Genomic DNA, 14,336 nt, shown 5'->3' with positions numbered 1-14,336 from the left:
GCACATTTAGAGAATCAAGCGATTAGAAACAACTGTGCTGAACTACAAAAGCCCCACCCTCTGTAAAATGGCTATTGCATTACCAAATAAGCTAAAGTGACACAAGTCAGTATTTAAAATGCTGTTGGCAGGTTGCATGTATTGCTTACTCGTAATATATTAGAAATGTTTTTTAAACTAAGATAATAGCATGCAAAATTATGCAATGTAACTGTATTGCTAATATCACACATCTATAATTAATCATTTAAAGTAATTTATAAATTTATCTTACCCTTGATTTGAAGTGAAGGCAATTAAGGAGAGAAGTGGAAGGAAAAATATATAGTTTGACCTCTCTCTCTCTCAGCTGTTTTACAACAATAGGACAATAGTGTCTCCTGCACGGTGCCATCACTGGTCTCTGGGTAACAGAATCACTATATTGCTTTTTTTGCCAGATTCTTGTATCTCACTCTTTGGCTGAGACCCAGCCCATCATAGCGTGAAATGAATTACATGAAACTTTTTTGGCTTTTGTCAAAAGTGAGCTGAATACAGTAGCATGAAACATATCCTGGCTGTATTCTTAGCTTCAGGTATTCAGATTTGTACTGAATCTGCATATTTGTTTTTGAGCCATCAGTGTGACCTGAAATATGCAGTGACAACCCCACTTTTCATCTTAAGGGTATAGTAAATAGTTAAACAGTAGATGTCTCTAACATGTACCTTCAGAATAAATTCTATTAACATTCACTCAAGCATGACAGTCAGTGTATATCAGATATACTGCATTATAGTTGACTTGGTGCATACCCGTAATACATGGCATATTTTACTTACATTTTTTATGTATTAAAGAACTAAAATTATTAAAGTCAGACAGGAGACAAGCATGGAATAAAAAAAATCAACAGAAGAGGAAAATACTATGGAGTTTTTGTAATAGCATGAGTAGCTTGTTTGAAATGTACGTGGTGAATTGAAAGAGAGAGATATTTGTGCCTCAAATTAGAAATCAGACAGACAGCGTACTTCAACACACAAAAATGTACACATAACCCACAAACAGTAATAAAAATGCAAATACCCCAAGCAGTTCCCATTTTTCATTAATTGAATCCACTTTTTCAAGGAGATCATTTGGTAGTAAAACACCACTTTTCTTCAGAGCTTCAACCTTACTAAGCAGTTCCATCTTTTTCGGGTGCCTGATTGACATTTCTACATTGTATCTCTAAAATGAAAAGAAATAGATAATATTAGCTACTGTAAAGAGTCTTCTCTATAAAAAATTAAACTTTAATTCTATGTGCCCAGTTATGATCATGCTCACTATGCCATTTTTTAATTTTATTTTTTTTAAGCACACCACCTTCTCATGACATATCATAAGAGATTTAGGTACCAAGCACGTAGCCTTCCGGGTGACATATCTGTGCAGGCAGTTAGCAATTGATTACATACAGTAATATTCACTCACTCACAATATTCACTTGTACAGTAATATCCACTAACACTCTCTCATCTGAAGCTTAATCTGACTTTGTCTCATTCAAGTCAGTGGTATCTTATTTTTCAAATATGTTACTTCAGCAAGTAAGACTGAGGCTCTCCATTGGAAAAAAAAAAAACAAACCAACAAGGAAATAATTTCATAATTATGTTTCTTGTACAGTTTATTTCTTAACTCTCTCATTGTGGATTCTGTTTCATATACAGGCCTGAAATGCTGTTACACATGAAAACGTGAGAGTTTCACCTTAGAAAAACAATTAGACATAACTCCCTTACAACTCAATACGAGTAACTTGATTTTTATTGCATCAACCAACAGGAGCAGTGAAATAGCATACAAACGAGAAGAGCTGCAACGCTCATACAGTCCAATAGTTTCTTCAAGCTGAAACTAGCTTTTATTTCCTGCACTGTTATATCTTGTTAAAAAAAAAAAAAACCAAAACCAAAAACAAAACAGGACAAAGAAAACAGGAATAAAACCAGAAGCTTCTTTCAAAATTACTTTAATATGACTTTCTAAATATTTTAGCTGTATATTACTTATAAACGCTATAAAAATGTATTCTAATCTACAGACGCATTGGCAAATAAACCTCATTAAAACCTGTATTCTCTGAAAACCTGATTTAAGTATTAAATGCAATAGTTACTGTAGTGATGAATTATGTTTTAGTAGCTGGTACAGTAAATCAAAAAATAAAATTTAGCGCACAAGCATCTACTTGTTTATATATCCTATATAGGGTTAAGCTAACTCCCTCTCCCTCCTATGTATAAAACACTCATAGAAATAGAACTTCTGATATGACCAAGAATGCACCTTTTACTGAAAAAGGAGAGTTCAGCACATATTCTTACAAAGGTGTTTACAAGACATACATAAATTATGCATAGCTATTAGCAAATTGCATCCTAAACATTAAGCTTTCTTTGCTTTATATTCAGCCAAGAAAAATGCCATAGCAGCTCATACTGAAAATGTTAATAAGTGGGCTAAGTATAACAAATTAAACTAGAATAAGGAATGTTTAAAACATGGGTGCCTTTGCCAGATCCACGAACATGCTCTGTAGGAAAACAAAACAAAAATACAATTGGAGACAGCTTAAAGAAAATAATAAAGGTGTGAAATCACTGTTTCAGCTAACAGGTCCTCAGCATTTCCATGCATATGTTTGCATATTGTTAGTTTCATATTTTAATCTCTCATTTACACAACACATGCACATCATTTGTATTATGTAAACTTCAGCAAATATTAGTCATTTGTGGATCATAGAGCAAATGTTTTAAATTAGGTGATTTAAACCATTTCTCATTATTAATGAACACTGATCAGGTGTCTGCGTAACCGAAATTACATGAATATGCATAGTAAAAAACAAGGAATTGTTTATAAAGGGCTTGCCTTTTGATACTTGGTGTACTGCGGCTAAGATTTCACAAATGTACGACAGTAGGTATCAGCCAGGTTTGGCACTAGGGAACCGGATCCGCCGAGAGGCAACACCATTTTATTGGACTAAAATGTTCAACAAGTATGCTTCTTGGTCCCGTATTATTGCCTTTTCAGCTAGAATGGTTACTGGAGGAGATTACAATCTTCTTTATGTAATCTGATTTCTATTTAAAGATGATATAGCTGAAAAGGATTTGCATAATTATTTCCATAAGTACATGTAATATCAAGGGGAATCCAGAGTCCAATTTGCTAGGCACCGAAATCCAGTTCGTGCTACTCCCTTTCTTTTGTCAAGTGAATTAATAGACTGAGGGAGTCCTCTAGCTGTGTGACACTGGTGCAGGCACAGCTAGTTAATACTCATCACCTGTTCTAGGCTGGCAGCTGCTGCTGCCCGGACTGGGGCTGGGAACGTTCCTGGACGGTGCAGGACTGACGAAGAAATAAAATACGTTGCATGTTTCATAACTACAATGCTCTTGTTAACATAGAAACAGAAGACGTTTCATTTAATTTTGGACTAGATAAAATAATTCAGTGCAGCATAATCCAAATAGTGTGACAGATGTTATAAAAGGTTATTACATTAAAAAATAAATAAGCTAGATTTTATGTACATGCTCTGTCTTTGTCACCGTGTAACCTACTGTATAAACAAGCATGATGAAAGTGCTGATTGATAGAAAATGCATTATACTGTAACTGTAAAAGATGAAAGAATTCAGTTCATTATTAGATGTATTGGTATGTGACTGAGAGTCAGTATCGTTTCACTTTTGGATGTTTAACACGCAGTGTGTATTTTAAGTTAAGGGAAGAGTTTAACGTACAGGAGGTACAGTTTGAGAACTGATAGCACAAGATGCTATTGCTCGTGCTATTTTTTAATCCATTAAACACCTACACTCTAAGCAGTTGCATGGAAAAATTAGCTACCAGCTCTATCAGTGCTGCACAACCCTAGTCTGGTAGGACTACTTAATCCTGTGGTGAGAAGATAATTTAATCTTCAGATTCAATTCTTTCTTCAGCTTTAAAGTGAGCAAAGGCTGCTCCATTGTGACAGTCTGTGGATGCTATGATATAGGTTACTGTTTAATAGACAAAAATGAGATTAAGAAAGTTAAAGTCACAAGTTTCTCACAACAGCCACAATAATAAATAAATGAGTAATACTTAATTTCCCATAACACCTGTCATATTAAAAATCTGGGGGGAAAAAAGCCCCCAACAACAACATACTGGAAAAACTGCAAAATATTTACAGCATGATTAGCTGTGTGCATACATGGCTGGTTTTGTGTTCCTGAAGCCACTCAAAAGAAATCCAAAACATTGTTATGTAAGTTAAAGAATTTTGACTTGTTATTCCTTCTCACTCAATACGATCAATATTTCTCAAAGGACAAATAGTGGAGTTTAAAAAAAGGCAGCGGCATTTGTCCGTGAATTAAGTTTGGCAAAAATATTTAAACCATGAGAAGTTGAATTTCAAAACAAAGCAAGTTAAAACCTTACTTCCCCTGGTAAAAATATTCTAAGAAATCCAGGCAGGCTTGATTGAGACACATTTTTTGACACTTTATACTAAACTGTGCCTTTTTTTTTTTTTCTTTAAAAAATTATATAAAACATTTTTTGTGTGAAAAATCACACCCGAAAATTCTGCCCAAATGGAGACTGGAACAATGCCTTGTAACAGTGTTAATTGTCACCATGGAAACCAGAAGAATAAGCCATTTTGAAACTGGTATAGAAGGCACACATTGAGCAACTCAAGCATTTTTCAGCCTCCCTCAGTGTTAAGGAACAAGATGCCTAGTCACTGAGAGGTCAGAGAAAGAAATCATCATGAAAGGTTCGTAGATGTGCACTGTCTGGTAAACAATAAAAAAATCTGTACACAGTTAACAACTCGGTAAGACTGCGCACTGCATCTTTCAGAAAGAGAAACACCACAAAAAGATGATCAGGACTGGGGTGCGGATTCCACCCCTCGAGCAAAACTTTAGGGCAATATTATGCGAACCTTGCCCCTAAAGCTCCCTGGGAATTCTGTTGTTGTAATAAAACTTCAGAAGAGGAAAGAAAAAAAAAAAAAAGCCTGCATGATGGAATTCAAAATAATGCTCTAAAAGCACACAGAGAGATTAAGACATCCATTGTAAGACTTTTGTATGGTGCTTCTGTTGGTTATAGTGAAAAGAGACTAGACATACTGAACACACAGTGGAGCTATGGCTACGAAGTACAGAAGAATTAAGCCAGTGAACTTTCTCCATTATTGGAATAAGGGTGTGCTATTTGTAGATGTTCTGCATTCCATCATTCACATACTAACAAAGTGTCTTCAGTCAAATGACACTGTGTGATATACAACTGAGATCAGAACTGAGTGACCTGCAGTTTTAGTTTTACCTGGATTGGATCTTTACGTTTTAAAAACTTGCTTTTTGGGGTGTTTTGGCTGCTGCAGACGCAAATATGTGCACATGCATGCTCAGTGTCTGTATGTGCACGCATGGTCAGTGTTGGCACACATTTGTAAAATATACTGCATGCATAAAGTTGAGTAAAGAATATACTCTGCAAGCGAATTCACCAAATAGGTAATAGAAAAACATATAAACATATAGCAATACACATATAGCAATATTTGTCCATCATCTCTTCACACACATTCTCACTTTGCTTTCTGGATAATGTTTGCACTCTTCATGCTAGGCTTCATGGTGGCCCCTTAGGAAGCCCATGCCTAATGCCATTCAGTGACGAACAAAGACTCTTTTTATTCCAAAGTCCAGGGTCCAAAGCTCAGCTGTATACAAGCAAAGTGAAGGAATCTGCTAGAGGCCAGCCTACCCTTCACAATAGCTCTTAATGCTTCTACCTTTTTGGTACTATCAGTGTGAAACATTTTAGAAACTGTCCAGAAGCATGGTTATATTTCTTACGCTGTCAATAGCACTAGAACCTCTGGACAACATTCAAGATCTGGGCCGAGTGATCTGTCTAGATAAATAGCAGTTGGTGTTTCTTACAAACTTCATGTATTTCACTATTAGCAATTTATGGCAAATAATTGCACAGGGAAATTATAAAGACTCCTACAATTGTCCTTGTAAATTAATAATAGGCTTTCTTGATTGGGATAAATTTGCTGCTGAGCCTTTGGAAAAATTAAAAAGTGCAATGTCATTTAAAATTGCCAGAACTCACACAGCAAATTACATCTGAGGTTAAGAATCAGTTTTTCCTCTTCTAGTTTATTCCATTTGCATGATCTGGAAATCATATTACATTGGCTATGTATCGTTAATTGGACATAGATTGCATTATCTTTAATATAAATCAAACTACAAATATTAAAATGAATTGCAAATTCTCTAATAGAAGATCATAAAACAATCTTTTTTAAGTATCTCCCATTAATAATTTAATTCCAATTATATCACTCAGAAAACTCAAGGAGGAGAGTGCTAACTTATTTCCATTTGCTTTTTTCCCCTACAAATAAGCACAATAGTACCATATGTATTTGTGTGAGAGTGCATGTGCGAATGGGTGCATGCCTGTAAAACAAAACAAATCTTAGCACTTTTGTCTTAAACCGCTGCCGACACCTTGCTTTTTTGTTTCAGAAAGTAGAAAATGCGGATTACACTTCTGCTACACATTCATTTCTGTGGCAGCTAGAGAAATAAACACATTGAGAGAAATATTAAGTAACTTCATGAACCAAATTTTGCCTACATTAAAAAATTATGCAGTCGGTACCCATTGTTCTGCCTTTTTTTTAAGGAAGGTGATCCCAACCCTTTAAATTTTACTATAAATGTAATATCTTTTTGAAGACTTTGTATGCCCTTTAATGAATTTATATTAAATATTTAATACTGTTTAGGGCATATCCACTACTACCAAAAACAGTTATATTCCCAGCAGTCCCACTGTTTCAGGCAGAGGGCTTGATTGATCCTCCTAGCCTGAATTGAGTAGAATGAAAAGAAGCAGTTGGAAAATAGCTGCAATCATTTAATGCAGATGACCTCTGACAGGCTCACAGCTCTTCTATCTGAACAGAAATTTGCATGGGGTCTCTGTGCAGAGGAACAATGTAACCTAAATGGTAGACAATCTTTATTCTAATGAAGTGGGTGTCAAGGTCAATGTAAAACTGCAATGATAAATGGTGCACCACTAGGCAAGAGAAGTTGCATAGGCATTGTAGTGCTTTCACATTAATTGAAGGCTGAAATGCACTGAGTGAAAGCACAAGACTCTCTTTTCACCATAATGTGTTAATGCACAAATGTTTAAATGTTTTATTCAAGCCCCTAGCCTGTTGGCACAAATCTTATTGCAAACAAAAATACAATAGTTGGCCAATAACCAGAAAAATAGAACTTTTTATTAGCTTGCCTTATTTCTTGAATCCCTAACAACTTCCACAATCTACTCAGAGTACCAAAAGAATAACAAGTCTCCAGACACCTAATGTAATTCCCATGATCCTTTTTCTATTTAGGATATCTGTCTTTAATTAGTTCCAAACAAGCAAGCCTTTAGACAGCTCTTCATTAGATACCATTCCCAATGAAGGAACTGCGAGAAGAAAAGTCATGCTTCAATATTATTATTTCCTAGATTCCAAGTTTTCTTTTAGTATATAGTTAACATCTCCAGGTGCCTTTTGTTCTCAGTAAGAATTAGACCAGTAAAACTGGGTTTTGTAATGCAAAGAGTTGTGTGCCTAGAGTGGGGACTAAACTACAATCTGTTATTGTGGCTTTGTCAAAACTGCAATACAACTATAATTATAGTACTTCATCAGTCGATCAAGCAATTTGTAGAAGGCAGTACATTTTGTCTTATAAAAATGAGGAGGACAGTAAGCTGCTTTTTAAAATCCTGAGCTGCTTAAGCTTGTTAAGGGTATATTGTTTGCTAATACACTCATTAGCAGCCAAGCATTTTAACTTCATCAATTAAACGGGAAATGGTGTTGCACCATTAGTTTCACAAAATGCTAAAATACAGATAGCAGTCTACAGCTAAGAATTTTAGAAAATTTCTTTTCACCTGCAAGCTGCGTTATACACTTCAAGTCAGTTTTTGTGCAGCAACATATACATGGGGGGGTGTGTCTGTGCATGAACGTAGGTGGTGAAAGCCCTGCATATAGTTGTGAAGCTAATTATATATATACACATATACACCCACTTAAAATTTCCCAAGTCCCATAAGGATTGCTGTGAAAGCACAGCATCATTTCTTGACACCGATGAACATTTACTCGTCTGAGTAATCCCAAGGATGACAGAAGTTTATTCCTGTGAACAACTAACAGCTCTCCTGGATAACTAACGGGTTTGCAATATGGACGATAAATTTTGAATATTTATCAGCCTTTATAGTTTTAGGCTCTTCTGTGCAAATAGATGTTAACAATACGATTACAGTTATTAGACAAGGAGCTGTAGCTTGTTACTAATTAAGAGGATCTGCAGTACTTTCAGTTTCTGGGAGGCTGTGAGTGGCACGTACTGTACAACGCCGTTTCTATTTTACAACTCGCCTGCGCAAGGGAATTTTCCATACGGAAATCAGTCTTCAGGATATTGCAATTCAGAGAATAAACTCCAGCGGGGAAAAAAAAAAAAAAAAAAAAAAAGTATAGTGTAAAGGCAAAAAAAAAAAAAAAAACAACCCCAAAAAACCCCCACGTTACTGATGAAACTGTTTAAAAAACTGTACAGCTTCATCTGTGTGTGATTTGTCAGGTCTGAAGCTTTGACGTGCCCAAGGGGCAGACCCCAGCGGGGAGTAGGCTGCAGAGCTAAATAGCTGTGAAAGAAGTCTTAATGTAGGATGGAATTCAAACTAACCTTGACATGACCTCGGGAAAAATATGCAAAAAGTAAAATGAATGCACTCTGCAAGATACATCCTAATTTTGTGGCCGAGCTGGTTAGTTTCACAAACATAACTGGGACTTTAAAAGCAAAATAAAATGCGAGGAAAAAGGGGAAACTTCGGAATTCAGAGTAAAAACTTAAGCGGGCATGGGGTGTTGCTGTGGAGGCATATGAACCATTTGGAAACAATCCAAATAAAAACCAACACTGAACAATATTGTTGTCAGCCTGTCTATTCAGGAAAATTGTTTTTTTAGGTTGAATATAAATGACACAAAGCCAAGATTACATCATTGCATTACAAAGTCTGTTGTGGCTTTTAGCCGAACAAGCCCCATGGATCTACGGGCTGATGGCAGTAATTCAGTAAGAAGTTTTAAGGGTTTCTCTTTTTTTTGATCAGCTTCGTTACTCTAAATATACAGGAACTTTGTTTAGATACTGATTATTTGATTTTTTTTTTTTTTTAATCCACATCCCTGGGTTTGTTCTGCAAGCTCACTGCTTGAGACAAACAATAAAAATTTGAGTGGGTATATTAAGTCTTGATTTGGCTTTATTATGCATTTTGCCTGTCTTGCTCAGTGTTCAGTTAAGCAGGAAGACATCCCCCTTAATATAGCAACCAAGAACTGGCTAATTCACTAGATATATGGAAATTTTAATTGAGTGTCAACTTGTGTTGAAATTCAATCCCAGTACCTTCAGAATGCAATTTTGTAGCAATACCAGTTATTTACTACACTATTAACCAGATTTTAATATAATTAAATTGCTAAGAACATATAGGCAAAAGACAGCAGTTTGAATTCCTATAGCAAGGGTAATCGAGTATCAGGTGCATGAGATTCTGCTAGATCTAGAAACTGCCGCCCATCTACAAATAAAGACAAATCCTGGCAGATGATGGTAGAACATGGGCCCACAATACAGATTATAGTGCAGTTCAGGCAAGGCCACAGAGTTGGTGTACTTCATGTTATAACAATCTATCGATCTCATAAACTGTGAGTTTTACTGGGATCTCTGGCTGGTATACAAAGGAATTTCTGAGATTCATCTTGTATACCTTGCAACAATGCTGTTAGAGCTTTGAGGGTTTTTTCACACCTTGCACCAGAGGTGTGACTTTTGGCACAGACTAATACAGATGCAACCTATGGACATGCTTAGCATATCAAATGTGGATTTAGCTTAATCTACATTTAGTAGTTGTCTGGAGAATAATTGATATTAAATAAATAAAAAATAGTGCTCTTTAGGAATTAATAACTACTATACCTCTGGGTTAGTGCTCAGGTGTATTTATGGAGGAAAAACCCACAAAATAAGGGAGATTCCAAAATACTGGTGTAGATTGCAGTTAGCCCATTACTGAATAGAAAAGATACTTGATTGTAGGGAAACTGTTTGGCCTGGAAACAAAAAAGGTGGAGTTGCAGCTCCATCCGTGGCTGGATATTCTGAAATGCTGACCCTACATGTACCAAATCTCATATAGCTACATTTTTACATTTACGTTTTTACAAAATAAAATATGACAATGTAAGATGATGGAGATTTTTTGAAGAAGATAATCAAAGAAAGTAATTTATAACCTGTTATCCTCCCTTCTGCTAAGCTGTGCCTGCTTCTGCAGTATGCATGAAACATAAAATTGGAGCTCCTCTACACAAAGATTTAATTCCAAATGCACCAACTATTGTCAGGCTGTGCGTAACAGGCATCATTCTATTTTGAAATGGATGTTCCTGCACATTTCTCTTTCACAGACTGGCTCTTCTGAAGTCCTTACTCCATTGTTACTCAGCCAGAATGCTAATGGTGGTCAGTAATAGCCTCCCGTGAGTGAAGTTTGACTGAAAATCGACAAATAAATTATCCTCTCTTCTAGCCATACCTACTGGGATACATTTGAGGGTAGAAAATCCTTCTTCTTCTTACCTATTTACTATACTGTTTCATGGGAGAAGAGGTTGCCCACTGCAAAAAGAGCCAAATGGAAATCTAAGTTCCATAGACCAACAGAGGCAGAACTCAAAGTCTCCACCAAAGGGCAGGAGAATCCACAAAGGTGAGTACACCCACCATTTAAGTCACAGTGGCTTTAGTAATCCACATTACTAGACCTTGTCAGCTATGAGAAAAGAAAATTATCCCTGGCCTGTTGTGACAGCCCTGCAATCTCTGCAGGCTGATGAGTGATCTCAAGTCAAGACCAGACCGAATCTGCGTCTAGCTTGCTCAGTCCCTAACCTCAGAATGTGTGGATCTGAGTTCTCATTACCTGTAGTATCTAGGGTAACAACATGATCTTTAAAGTATTTGAACCTTTTTCTGCATGACAGGACTTACACCTGTTTGAGGGCCTGTCTAGGTGCTGATCAGAAAGGGTGTTGACAGCACATTTCTCAATTTGCCCCAAAGTTATAATGAAAAATGTCATTTTTATTTTAAATGCACATCCTGTACTGTATTAAGTAAAGTGAAAGCTAATAGTTTTTATAATGTGCTATTTGATTTGTTCCTTATAATTTCCCTTGAGTTATGTCAAAGTTGGCACATGCAGCAGGTCCACTAGGAGTGCTAAAACATCTCGGCTGACTATCTAAAACACTGGCAATCACCGTAATTCCTCTTATAGCAATACCATTACAACGTACCGCATCAAAACTATTGTTAAAACATGTTAAAAAAGAAAGTTATATAGTTAACTACTTATTATCGTCTCCAGACAGACATATCCTGAACCCTTCAAGAGACATAGCAGATAATAGCTATTCACATTTCCAGTACACTTTAATGTTATTAAAACAAAAGGAGAAAGTTGGCATCCCAATGCCATTATCCTTGCTAACAGTAGGCTAATCTCATTTTATATTGAATTTTATAAATTCTTAAGAACTCAATATTTCATTCTTAGTATTATTCTAGGAAAAACATAGTACTTTTATAATAAAAGAAAAAATACTCTCAAGTTGAAAAGTTATTTTTGTGATCAACTACAAACCACTTTAAGAGCAAATTTATAATGGAACTGCTGACACAGCCTAAACTATGGCTGTGTGAATGCTGCAGAAACAGCTATTTCAGAGAACATTTTTAGCATTAGGAGAAGTCCAACTTCCAACTTTGTTTAAACCTGAACTTATTTTTTTACAATAGCAAGTAATGTTAACAGCATGCTGAAAATGTTAAGGCTAAGTGTACAGTGTCAAAATAGATTGAATCTCTCTGAAAACTGGAAATTCAAGCTTTTTAAACATAATCCAGATGTTTGGCTTTTAATCATATTTCAAGAAAGGGGAAACTTATGCAATACAAAATTCATACATGCATATTTCATTAGTGCCTTTCCTATCACTGAATTAAAAATTTCTAACATATGTTTTCCTCAAACAGATAATGTTTTAAATTAGAAGAGTTGGCAAGAAGTTGTACACCTCACAAATGTCATTGAATTATTTTAACATGGAAGAAAATATTTCATTTCTTATGGTATTAACAGCTTTGCTTGCAAATTCTACAGCAGTGATCATTTTTTGCCTTATTGATAGGAAATTCAATAGTCCCGGAAACAAACTAAGCATATAAAGATGACTGAATGGCGAGACTGAAAGGCTAACCACTAGCCTTCTTCAAAATACCTGAGACTGGTAACACCCTGATGGACCTATGGGTATTTAACACAGATGCTTTCTCTCTTCTTCACCAGTGATTGAAACAGCATAATGCTACACCCCAGCAGCTTCTGCAGCAAGAGCCAGACTACCTTGAAGGTGGAAAAACTTCTTCCAAGATGTATTTCAATTCTAGAACACTTAACACCACCACTATATTTGCTGAATGATATTTAAAGGATTATATCAGCGTGGCCATTTTTTCTAAAAACTAATGTACATGATAAATTATATGATTTTTTTTTTTTTAACCTCCAGAGTCTTAGAAAATTAGACTCTGAGTTAATTTCTAAAAATGTACTTTTGGAATATGATAATATTTTAATATTTTAAATAATTCAAGACAGACAAAACCTAAGCAATAAAGATGAGAGGAACTATCACACATATAATAGGAAAAGAAAAGGGAAAAAGACAAAGAAATCCTGCTTCTGGCCACCTGCATGTGACTTTGGGTTTACTCTTTAAAAGCCTTGTAACTTCCGAGGAGTATGAGAAGTCTGATCATGAACCACCAGGAACAGAAATATGCACTCTGGTATTCTGTGATGTGATGTGGAGTGAGATGTTACTATGAACTTCAGTTGTGCCCGGAAATGCTGGAAACTAAACAATCATCTAGGACATGCTGAAAGCCAGGCACTCTGTATCTCCAACAGCTACTGTGCCTAGGAGAGATACTTAGCCTCTTCCCAAGTGGCCACCAGCACGTATATCCCTCATGCAGCCTTTTACAGGCAGGCTCAAGCCTGCCATTCCTATGCCTCAAATAGTTGCAGACTTGCAACAGTCCTGTGAAGTGGAGAAATATTATTCTCAATTTAAAATGGGAAACTGAGATACAGACAGACACCGTGTTGTCAGGGAAGATCTCTGATGTGGAAACACAAGTCTTTTGAGATCCACTCCAGTGTTCTGTCCAACAGAATATATTGTCTGAGCTCAGAGATACTTAACTTGTTTGCTCCACACTAAACTGAAAAAAAAAAAAAGAATTATTGTACTTATGATACATTTTAGTCATCGTAGAAAATACCTCAGCTCTAAACTCGATGAATCTTGATATCTACAAGACGTTTAGGAACCCACACTAATAGTTACCTTTAAAAGAATACATGAATGCAGTGACACTGAACTCATTTTGTCTACTGAACAACTAGCGAGACAGAAACAAAAGAAACTTTTCTTCTGTTTCTTTCTATTTCCCTGATTTCAGGTGTCTGTTTTCAAGGATTTATGCTGCTGCTAGATGTGAACTCTGTTATTTGCTGGCATGATGAAAGCTGAAAGCGCCTTCTCATCTCTAATGGAATTCTGCCAAAATATTCTCTGACAAACCTTGGGCTGATTCACAGATCTGAAGTTCAAGAAATTGTCATAATCTAACCTCACCACTTGTATAAAATGTGCCATAGTCTTACCTTCTCTTCCTGTATTAAGCTCTCAACTTTCTGGCTTAGAGAAAATCTTTTGGTATTGCATCCAGCCCTGATTTAAAGATGCAAATGATGGAAAATTCAAAGCATTCCTTGGTAAGATGATAAATAACCAGCTTCCTTTACTGTTAGAAACTGCATGGCTTGTTTCTAGTTTAAATTTGTTTAATTTTAACTGCCAGATGTTTTATCTTCTTATACCTTTGCCAATAGCTTGAACGTCTGTGAAAGCATGACGTTACTACAAGAATCGAACATGAAACCAGATGACTTGCACTGATCTTGGGGCAACTCTGTTCGGTGTTTCTGGGATTACAATTTATAAAACCAAAACATA

At 35.9% G+C, this 14,336-nt stretch overlaps 1 protein-coding gene across 1 annotated transcript in view; it reads right to left on the bottom strand.

The window, feature by feature from the left end:
• Nucleotides 1–14,336, bottom strand: part of AKAP6 (A-kinase anchoring protein 6) — a 235,430-nt gene that overhangs the window by 47,658 nt on the left and 173,436 nt on the right. The window contains exon 9 of the mRNA XM_075713039.1: nt 1,073–1,219. Within this exon, the coding sequence (XP_075569154.1) occupies nt 1,073–1,219 (147 nt within the window). The remainder of the gene's footprint in view (nt 1–1,072; nt 1,220–14,336) is intronic.

This window comes from Pelecanus crispus, chromosome 6 (assembly GCF_030463565.1).
Source record: "Pelecanus crispus isolate bPelCri1 chromosome 6, bPelCri1.pri, whole genome shotgun sequence".
Classification (NCBI taxonomy): domain Eukaryota; kingdom Metazoa; phylum Chordata; class Aves; order Pelecaniformes; family Pelecanidae; genus Pelecanus; species Pelecanus crispus.
This window is presented reverse-complemented; position numbering and strand designations above follow the sequence as displayed.